Consider the following 11,666-nt stretch of genomic DNA (forward strand, 5'->3'; position numbering starts at 1 on the left):
TGCCTAACAGTTGTGAAATTTGATCAATATTTTTGCATTTATTAAAAGCGAATAAACAGACAAAAAGTTGACAACTTACCAACTGGTAATTCTCAGGTACGTCAGGCTTTCTGGCTTCGGGGCCACCAACATGTAAAAATCTCAGCTCAAATCTCAGCCTCAAATCTTAAATTTCTGACTCTGGTGAGATTCTGCTAAAACGGCGTGCCACCAAACTTTCTCAGAGTCGCCTCACGAGAGTTGAGTTTTACGGAAAAATCTCAGCTTATTTTCGTTACCGCAAGCGGCCTCTCAGGAAAAATGGCGTCGATCGGGTAAGTCAACTCTACTTTCATTTTCTTGTTTATCGCGTTATTTATGTAAATTACATGTAAAAATTATAACTGACTTCACATGTGATAGTCGTCTGCATGTAAATATTATTCGTTACGTTCAGAAATGGCGAGCGAGTGTTCTGAAAGTGTCTCAGACGCCAGTTTGAAAATTAAAAAACCTAACTGGACCGAGTTAGAAAAGAAAATTTTGGCGGAAGAAGTGCATTTGAGGGAGGGTTTATTGTTTGGGAAATTTAAGGGTGCTGGGGGTGGGAAGATAGCGAAGGACGTTGCCTGGAGAGAGGTTGCACAGGCAGTGAACGGGTATGTTTATCTTCACCAGTTGAAATTGTTGTTTTTATTTTAGGGAATCCCAAAGTGTCACATGGTTTTGACCGATAAATATAGAATAAACATGGATACTGATACTTCTATGCGGGTTCACAGAGTTGGATGGTTTTCCCCCAGATTCAAAACCAGTCTTCAACAAAACAAAATGCGATAAGTTTTGTTTTTATAGTCCTCTTGAGTGATAAATTAATTGCTTAATGGCTTATAATACGGTGCATTGCTCTATAAATCAAATGTGATTAGAAGAAGCAGGCCCTTAATCATCTTAAATCTATAAGTGCAAGCCAAACAGTTTTTGTTATACATGTATATCTTGTCTTGATTTTGTACATTGCACATTAGTAATTTGAATATCATTTATGAAGAAATATTTTTTAAAGTACAGTACACAATGAAAAAAATGTTATATACTGTGAAAATTACTTCTTATTTAGGGCATATAAATTATGGAAACTTTTGATTGTCAAGACAGTTCATTGGTTATGTTTTATAAATTGTATAATGATGTGCAATGTACACAGATTATTAATCCAAATTGAGCATCACTGCATGACAATAAATACTATTTTAGGAGCAGTGGTTCGGGAATACTGAGGACAAGTGGGGAGGCTGCCAAGCAGTACAGTAACTTGAAGCTGAGGGGTAGGTACATGTGGTATAACTGATTCATTTATACCGTGGAATCATTAGAATTTGTTATGGCTTAATTTTCGTGGTTTCTGTGGGAATGAGCACTTCCCCATGAATTTACATCATAGGTAGAAATTAAATTCATTCCTTATAATAATATTCGAACAACTGAAATCAGAAAATAAGGCATATTGTTTGTTAAAATGACGATTCGTGTAAAATTTCAATTGTAATGTCAGGCAGATTATAACGTTTGGCATGCATGTCGTATCATGACGTTACTAGGCAAGTTATGATATATATTATGAAATGTTTAGCCAATCAAATTAGGTGATATATTTGGTTTGCATAATGATGATTATTGTTGAATAATCTTCTTATCTTTAAATTTCACTAACAAGGAATGATGATCAATTGTAGCCAAAGGAAAGTTATCAGAATCAAAACGCCCAAAGACAGGAGGGGGTCCCAAGCCACCAAGCCCCACACCAGTTGAGCTTTCCATTTTGGAACAACTGGAAGGAAGGCCTTCCCTTGAAGGAATATGTGGAGGAATAGATACAGCGGGTAACTATATTGTGTTGTATATTGAAATATTTACTTTTGCAAATATGTTTCCCTATATGAACCTATAAATTAAAACATTTAATTCTGTATCAACTTTTTCATGATGTCAAAAAGTCATAGCACAGGCTTGAATTATTGTTAACATAACATCTCAGTAATTCTAACAGTTCTAAACTATTTGCATTTTTCAAATAATAAATATGCAGCAATGTTAAAAAGTTCAGTGGGATATGAACTTGGTTGGTAAGTGATCAAATCTTCTGAGAGGCCCTTCTGAGAGTTTATGTTAACATGTATAGCCTGAAGGGCAGAGATTAAAATCAACAGTGTGGTGTTTCTATCACAATGTAAACCAGAGAAGATTTCATGGCACTGACCCTCTTCTTTGTATATGATATTAAAAAAACATGAACCAATTGTTGAATTTATGAGAAAGTTAAGTACAGGATATACTGGTATATCAAACCCCAACACTTATTTGTATGTGAAGTTTCATGTCCAAAATGTTGCAAAAAAAATAGGAACAAGCATATTAAGAAACTCTGGCAATTTTTATTTAAGATCCAGTGGTGACTCAGCCTTCCACCTCTTCTTCAGCATCTTCAGATGTGCCTGCAAAGAAGAAGGATGTACAAGGTAAATAAATTCTTAAATCATATTTTGATAGAAACAATTATAGAAAGTACACAGGTCAATGAACTTAGTTGGTACATGATCAAATTCTCCGAGAAGCCCTTCTGGCTTCACATGTTTTGATCATGTGTAAACCAAGTCCATATCCATGTGATCATTCCAACATTACCCATATGATAAGCCTTTGCTTTATCAAACGGGTGATGCTTTATCAAATACCTCCGGTCAGAACTTTTTTTGACACAGCCCTTTGCTTCAACACTTCAGTTACCTATTTTCGAAGATTTGCTAGTACTTTCAACGTAACTATATCTACCACAAAAATTGATATAAAATGGATTTTGTCCAAAATTTAAATTACAAGTATGAACTTCAAGGAAAACACTTAACTGTGTAGCATATGCGTCGGAACCTGGGGGCTATTGGAAGAGGGGGCTTAGCCCCTCCCCCCACCACTTTTTTGGCAAAGTTATACATAACCGTAACCAGAAAACCCTTTTTTCTTGTTTGTCAAGATTTTTCTAAGTTAAGCCCCCTTCAAACTTTCTAATTGCTTTGTGTAGTTTATATAACTGCAATTAACATTAACTATCAAGAAGTTCATCCTGACGACGCGATGAAAACAGATCGCTCTGGTTGTGTTGTGGTGGGGGTATCACTAGTGAGCATTAGCTCACAGATATCTGGTTATGGTTATTATTGCTCAGATGAGAAATGTGGCCCATGGGCTTTTTGTTTTATTTTGTTGTCGTTTTTATAATACAGATTCTGGTAAGAAAAAGAGGAAGCTTACCATCCTGGAGCTAGAGGAAAGGAACCTATCATTAGAGAATGATAAACTTCAGGAAGAAATAGAGAAGCTGAAAGACGAGAGACAGCTCATTGTGGCCAAGAAATCATATTATGACCTAAAATTCCAAATTTTATGTAATAATAATCCTGAGGTAGTAGCTCAAATGTTGAAGAGCAATGAATGTTGAAAGTTTTTACATAGAAATTTACGATAGGTAAGAGCTGATATCCCAGCACATTTCTGGTGCCATATAATGACATTTTTACTCCTAATTAATCATATATCCACTTCATTTTTGAAGAGTTTTTCCTAATGAACCGAAAATATAACTTTGAGCTTTTCTGATAAAAAATTTGTTTATTGTGGTTGTTGCCATCGTTCATGTTGTAATCTTTTCACAATTTCATCTTCAGAACTAAAGGTCAATTTTAACCAAACTATGAACAAAGCATTTTAATATGAAGGTAATTGCAGTTTCTTAAAATAGAAAGTTATACATGTCTTCTTTCAGAGGGAGTTAATAAAGAATTATTGGTTTTTCAGCTCATTGAGACAAAGTGTCCGGGGGGGGGGGCCCTTATGCCCTAACATTACTAAACTTGCATGGATGGTGCGCGTTATGATACTGATGCACCCGACAGGCTTGAGTGCTAAATCTGAGCTATAGGTTTCGGATGCTGGAGGAGGTTAAGTTTTTTGGAACAGGTCAAATGTTTTATAGATAATAGCTTTTTTAGCTCACCTGAGCTGAAAGCTGAAAGTAAATATTTTGATGTATTTTGTGATATGATATTGTATCGTATAATACTATATTGTATCATATTCGCGGTTTATAAAGCGTAAACTGCCCCAAGTTATGTTATATTGTAAGAATCAAAGGATGCAATATTGTATTTTATATTATTGTATTGATAAACATTGTATCTTATAATACTGTATTAAATGAACATATGATTATCATACCAGCTTTTAACATATGATATAGTGTCAAAACAGTATCCAAGAAGGAAAACTATGATTTTCATATAATATGCATAAGGTGGTGTCATAAAGGTGATGAATTTTTTTATAGGATAGAAGACAAAATGTTATAATATCTTCTTCTGACATATGAAACAATGAAAGGGGCTTAATGTTCAACATAGAAATTTGTGAAGAAATATTTGATCGTCTTTGTAAACAAGACCTAAACATGTAATTATACGTTGAGTATTTCGTATTGGATCCCATAAAGCATACTTAAAGTAATAGCTATTTATATTGCACAGGTGAGCAATGTGGCCCATGGGCCTCTTATTAATATTTACTATTCAAAATATATTATGCCACTCTAAGCTTTGGATGATAAGCTTCCTCTTTGAAAATAAGTCATTTTTGTTCTTAATGATGTGTGCATTTTAAGTCACTGTCCACTGAAGAATGTTAAATATGATATGATTGTGATACATTGCACTTTAAGCAATACGAGTATTCAAGTTTATGCCAGTATGATTTATTCACTGTAGTTTGTAATACCAGTAAGAATTATATGAAAGTTGTAATGAAAGAATAATTGTTTCATCTTTTATATATATTTGACAATGATATTATTTTAACAAGTTGAGATGATGCGTTGTATTGCTTGTTTAATGTTTAAGTAGTTTACATGTACATGTATTTGATTGAATGGTGGATATATGTGACTACATGTATATACGTAAGTTGCTTTATCTGATTGTTTTCAACTCTATTAAATGTTATCATCAATGATTATTTTAGCACCAATTGTTGTATTTATTTGTAGTCAGTGAAAATTCCTGACATTCATTAATTCATTATTATTATACCCCCCGCAAACAAAGTTTGGGGGGGGGGGGTATATAGGAATCACCTTGTCTGTCCGTCCGTCTGTCTATGCAATCGTGTCTGGTCCATATCTTTCTTATGGAGAAACATTGGAAGTTCTTACTTCACACAAAGATTGCTTATGACCTAAGGGTGTGTCATGACCTTGGCCCAAGGTCATTCGGGCAAGGGCAAGGTCACTGGCAAAAAAAAAATGCAAAATTCGTGTCCGGTCCATATCTTTCTTATGGGGAAACATTGGAAGTTCTTACTTCACACAAAGATTGCTTATGATTAAAGGGTGTGTCATGACCTTGACCCAAGGTCAATTGAGAAAGTTCAAGGTCGTTTCAAAAAAGCTAAATTCTGTCTGTGTCATGTTTTGTATTAATGGAAATATTAGAAGCTAGAAATTAACAGTTTTCAAAAATAAAGCAGTTGTTATTGATAGAATATGGACAGTGAAATAGATTCATCCAATATTTTCTATATTATAGCAAAAATACACGCGTTATGATTTTTTTCTTAGCGGGGGGTATCAATTGTGAGCTTGCTCACAGTACCTCTAGTTATAATTATTCATTAATCAATTCACCATGTTAGTAATATGTATAAGGTACCGGTACATTAAGTAGTAAATTGTAAACTGTAATTTTATAATTAAAATTCTAAGATGTTGACTTTGCATAGAAACGTACTCATAAGAAGTATGTATCTCTCACGTGGTCCCTCACGGTGCGTCCTACAGCGTCTTCTGGAACCCTAACGTGGACGTCCACGGCCACATCAACTGCATTCGTCAAGTCTGAGTCTCTCAGAATGTCCCTCCGTTGAATATCTATGTTGTGGAGAATAGCACATGCTGTCACTATTCTGCACGCTCTTTCAGGCTTGGTCCGAAGGCCACAGTGGAGGGCATGAAATCTCTTTTTCAAAATTCCAAATGTTTGCTCAATCGTGACTCTGAAATGTTATTGAAGAACTTACATGCAGCAATAAATAAGATTTTTAAAGTGAAATGTAATATCGCTTTACTATCATATTCCACTATACATGATTGCACATTTGATACTACATGTATGTGCCTTATAGAGGTAGCAATAATTTAATGACATACTCAAGCATTGTGGCTGTTTTTTAGAAAATAACTGGTGTGAAATTGATTTTTGTAAGTTTTCAATTTATTTACAAAGTTTGTTTCGTTTTGAGGCAGAAAACATTATGCAATAGGTAACCTTGTTCTACAATGTGCTGCATTATAGCGTCTGTTTCCAGGAGCATCTTCCGCTATATACGGGGTCAAGAGATAAGGTTTCAGGCCGTATCCAGAATCTCCTAGTAGAAAGCCCGATATATGCCCTGTTTATCAATATATTTAAAATAATTACTCATTGAAATTTCAGCTTGTACTTCGTGAAATATCTCATACACAGTGTATCAAGAATTAAAAAATACAGGACATCTTGGTACAGAATTTCCACATGCCTTCTTCCATAAGTGTGCATAAGTTGGATTCCCTGAAAATCCGAGCATCGTGCACACTTCCTGGCCACTTTGCAACGACATCCAACACTCTAAACTGAGGATCACATGTCATCTGAAAATGTTTATATATATATATATATTTTAGAAGGGTATATCTAAAACATGGGGGGAAAAAGATGTTCAAGTTGACTTGCTGTTTAAATAGTTTTAAAAAAATACATGGAACAACAGATGTATTATCTTTCAATATTTTAATTGTTTATTTACCTGTACATTGAGCGCATAAAAGCCTTTACGGCATAAATAATCTGCTTCATTTTCTGACGGGGATACAATTTTTATCATTGTTCCATCTACACAACCAATAACACCCGGGAATCCTGTGATAAAATATTATTATTAAATTGCATGAACATAAACATGAATACACGTGTTATTTTATAATTGGGGGTGGGGGGTGGGTGGGGGAATGGGGTCCTCAATTTTGTACTTTCTTTAGATCTATCATCTGCCCTTGTGATACCGATAATTTTAATTAAGAAACATTTGAGTTCATTAATTAAAAATTAAAAACATGAATATTTAAGAAACAAATGAAATGAAACACGGTAAATTTTGACAAGTCGTTTGATCCACCACTATTGTTCTTATACTACATGCGCGGATCCATAACTTCTTATTGGGGTCATAGGGATAAACTTGTTTACCATGGGGGTCAGAGGCTTATTTATGGTGTACTTCATGTTGTGAATTTAAGGTGGAATGGGGGCACCTTTCGATATTAATGTAGATAAAACTCTAGATCCGCGCATGCATTGATAAAACCTTTATTTGCTTCAGCCATTCATATTATGTAATGCTGTTGTATGTAGAGTTTTTTATTGATTTTTTTTGTATGAACAGTGTTATACAAATGTGTACTGTAAGTAAAGAAGTACCGTTATATACCGGTAAAACATTTGCAAATTATGTAGGTCTATGTGTGATCGGGTTCAGGATTCATTATTTATTGGGTGAAGGTCAACAAAATGCAGACGCTATATTTACCTGCAAGTTTATGGAAGTTGTTTTTTATGCCAGAAATCTCATCTCTGCCAGGCACACGAATAAATTCCTTGACATGATGACAGAGAAGGTCGGTCACCTGACGTACGGCTCTCCCTGCAGAACTCTTGGATACTAACAGCGTGTCCCCAATGGTAATATAAAACGACCCCGTAGCGAAATAGCGTAGCGCTACTAAAACTTGATACAGAGGGGTAAGAGGGTTGTTACGATGGCTGTGGTATGTTAACCGGTCTTGCATTAAACTCACAAGGAACATAATAGTTTCTGGGACAAATCGATACCTTTCGAATACCTCAGCTTCATTGAGGGTCTCTAGGGGATTGGAACGATCATTGAAACGTCTCGGAACTCTATTGCGACGGCGACGTTGACGTTGCAGACGTCGTCTGACGGCCATTTTTGATGAGTGAATTCACGTGAGATTTTAATTGAGGTTACTGTATACCAATCTCAAGATTTTCTGAGAAATCTCAAATTTTTTTTCTCATTTGAGTCAGAAAAAACATTGGTGGCACGCACGTTTAAGAAAAATCTCAAATTTGAGAAAAAACTCAAAGACAAGTCTGAGTTTGATAAAAAATTTATTTGGTGGCACAGTTTGGTGAGAAAAACTCAAATTTTCTGAGAAATCTCAGATTTGAGAAAATCTCAGCGTTGGTGGCCCCGAAGGTGTATTTTAAAGTAGCTTTAGTTTTTAAGTCACAAAACTTCCGGGTTCGAATTCTTCTCTTTTTTAAAAGAACTTTAGGGGCATTCGTTTGCGGACAAAGGCTCCGAAATGGTCCGTAGCAAATAATCCAAAGTCAGAAATCTTTAAAATTAACACTTTGAATGTTGTCCTTTGATTTTTTTCAATTTATCGTAATTTATGTTTTAAAAATTGCTAAATTTTACTCACGTTTTTGCTTCGTAGCTTTCTTGTTTGAAATATTTTCTATATGCATATGGAACAAAAGTTGTTTATAAATTTAAGGGCTTTCATTTGAGACCAGAAAAAAGAGGCTGGCCTCTTACATAAGTGATCTAGGCACCCGGAAAGTCTTTGCTGTATAACTTAAAAAAACGATACATGCTACGATAATGATGTCGCTGTAAAAGTTGTTCTTCATTATCTTATCAATCTAATTGTAATATTACTATATAATATTGTTTGGATATTGCGTAATATGAGAGTTAAAAGCTTCACATAAAGACATGCATACCCGCTTTCATTTTGCTTATAGGGAATAGCTCCCTGTTCGTAATAGTGTTTTAATGTCGCAGTCAATATTTTCCTGTCTAAATATATCCCCAACTTATCACAGACATGCCTTGATCTGTTTTATGAGAGTTCAAACTCTTCAATACTCCGCAGTCTTGGAGTTATATTAATACATAGAAAATTATTTTCTAAAGCCCTGATATGTCAGAAATAAGGTAATGTGAAAAGACCTCCTATCAATATCTGTAAGACCCTGACACGTGTAAGGAGAAGGGGGATGGTTTTATTATACCCCCGCTCCGAAGGAGAGGGGGTATACTGTTTTACCCTTGTGTGTCTGTCTGTCTGTCCGTCTGTCCGTCCGTAACAAAAATATCTGTCGCATTTATCTCAGCAACTATTTATCGCAGATGCTTGAACTTTTTACACAGTGTTTGTTAAGGCATATCATATTGTGGGATATTTTTGTACCAATCGGACGTCAACTTCCTGTTAAATGACGACTTTGCTTATTTTTAACCAAAATTTTCAAACAAATTTTGGTCAAAGAATTCTCAGCAACTGTTTATTGCAGATGCTTAACATTTTTACACAGAATTTGTATAGGTATGCCTTATCGTGGGATATTTTTTTGTACCAATCAGACGTCATTTTCCTGTTTAATTACGACTTTGTTTATTCTTAGCAAACATTTTCAAACAAATTTTTGTCAAAGAATTCTCAGCAACTGTTTATCGCAGATGCTTGAAATCTTTACACAGTATTTGTATAGGCATATGCATGCTATATCGGGGGATATATTTTTGTACCAATCGGACGTCAACTTCCTGTTTAATGAGTACTTTGTTTATATTTAGCCAACATTTTCTAACAAATTTCCGTCAAAGATTTCTCAGCAGCTATTTATGGCAGATGCTTGAAATTTTTACACAGTGTTTGTTAAGGCATGCCATATCGTGGGATATATTTAATATGTACCAATCGGATGCCAGCTTTCTGTTAAATGTCGACTTTGCTTATTTTGCATATTCACATCAGAGCAGGGGTATCACTAGTGAGCATTGGCTCACATTTATCTTGTTAAGACTGGTTGACAATCAGTTCTTGACTTGAAGCTGTAACGGAAGACATCCCCGTTCCTTGCAACGAGCTTGGCTTTAGTTCACATTTTCTGTTTCAAAAATGTTTATTAAGATATTGAATTTTCACACCAGATCGGCGTCTTCAAAAGAAAACTAGAAGTAAACCAAGTATAAGTTGATGAATTACGAAACCGGAAAAGACATTTTTATAAAAAAAGAAGATGTCAATCAACTATTCAAGATGGTGAAGGCGAAGAACGTCATTGGAGTTCAACTAAAAAGAACCAAACTTCTAGCACAGATATCGTGAAGACAGACAGAGCAAACAATCGAAATGACATCCTCAGAAACCCTTCGAATGAATCACTGGACACAGAATCAAAGTTAGAATTACTCTTACAACAAAGGATATTTTTCGTAGTAATTCAATGGAGAAGTATTATTTGATTACATAAAAAGTTAACTTTACAAGATTAACATTCAATCTTCTCAAAATGATGCTTAAAGGTAGAAAAAACATAAAGTGAACACTGCCTAGCGAAGCGAGCTTTTTAAACTTTTTTAAAGTGCAAGAAAAAACAAGCTAAAAATCCCAATTATAAAGAAAAACTAAATTGAATCCTAGAATTTCTTCTCAGTAGCAACCGCAAAAAAGATGCTGACCAACTATTGAGAATTCATGATTATGTGAGGATTAATATCTTGTCTAAACTATCATACAGAATTTGAAAAACAAAAGAGTTTTACCTGGTTTTTATTTTCCTTGTATTTTTACCCCTGCGAATGTTATTGTCATTTACATTTTAGACCACGTGGTTTTGTTTTACCCTTTCAGTTTCACAGTAAAAATCATACCTCGTGTTTATAGTATATTTCATAGAATCTAGGTACTTGTAGTCAAATATAAAATCTACAGGTTTAGTGAATTTAAACTTTATCTTCATTAATTGGTGAAAAAATGTGTTCTAGAAATAAATATAACAATACAAAAAATAGTTTTTGTCTGCTGTTGTAACAATTAACATGCTTAGTAGAGATTCTCCCTGAGGATTAATTTTCGATCCGTACTTGACCTAGTAATAGCATCAATAGTAAAACAGACTATACTATTTAATGCAGAATGTTCCTTGAAAATGACTTGATATATAAAAAGTTTTAATCCAAAACAGAAACCGATTATTTATTTAAAAACTTGGTATTGCACACCACAAGCATCAACTATGGCTAGGATGTTATTTAGCAACCCAGTGGTTATATTTTCAACCACTTTATACGTGTTTGAACACGAACAATAACTCTGTTCTGAATATTATCGTATATTATCGTTTAGTATAAATAACCGCTAGATGGTTTAATAAAACGTACATCTTTAAAACAGTTCATGTTTTAACATAAGTCAAAGTAGAATATGATATGAAAAACGACCAGTACTAACGTATTTTTGAAAAATGTCTGTTTGTTCAACGTTGTGGCTTAACCTTTGTTTTAGAATCTTTAATTGAAAAAAGGGATTGCTCATGACGTAATATTGTGTTAAGACCTTAACCATTTTTCGTCAAGGCAAGATGATTGACATCATTCGAAAGTATATATCACCACCAAGTAGATAATATAGAATTTATGAAATGGTTTAATCAGAGTGGGCATGAAATATTTTTGTTCATATCTTAGATTTGATAAGAATTATTAACTTAAGATTCTGGACTTACGAATGTAAT

General features: G+C 34.3%; 1 protein-coding gene across 1 annotated transcript; it reads left to right on the forward strand.

Annotated features, from left to right (window-relative positions):
* Positions 1-438: 438 nt before the first annotated feature.
* LOC128182659 (uncharacterized) lies at positions 439-5,038 on the forward strand. Its single transcript, XM_052851343.1, has 5 exons — positions 439-638; positions 1,237-1,307; positions 1,716-1,862; positions 2,424-2,498; positions 3,261-5,038. The coding sequence occupies exons 1-5, from the start codon at positions 439-441 to the stop codon at positions 3,473-3,475; spliced, it is 708 nt and encodes a 235-aa protein (XP_052707303.1). The 3' UTR covers positions 3,476-5,038.
* The last annotated feature ends 6,628 nt before the right edge of the window (positions 5,039-11,666 follow it).

Source organism: Crassostrea angulata, chromosome 5 (genome assembly GCF_025612915.1).
Source record: "Crassostrea angulata isolate pt1a10 chromosome 5, ASM2561291v2, whole genome shotgun sequence".
NCBI lineage: Eukaryota > Metazoa > Mollusca > Bivalvia > Ostreida > Ostreidae > Magallana > Magallana angulata.

Excerpts from the sequence above, each read along its gene's own strand:
- LOC128182659 (XM_052851343.1), top strand. The coding sequence starts at position 439 with ATGGCGAGCGAGTGTTCTGAAAGTGTCTCAGACGCCAGTTTGAAAATT. Across the intron at positions 1,308-1,715 it reads CAGTAACTTGAAGCTGAGGG|CCAAAGGAAAGTTATCAGAA; the intron begins GTAGGTACATGT and ends GATCAATTGTAG. Across the intron at positions 2,499-3,260 it reads AAAGAAGAAGGATGTACAAG|ATTCTGGTAAGAAAAAGAGG; the intron begins GTAAATAAATTC and ends TTTATAATACAG.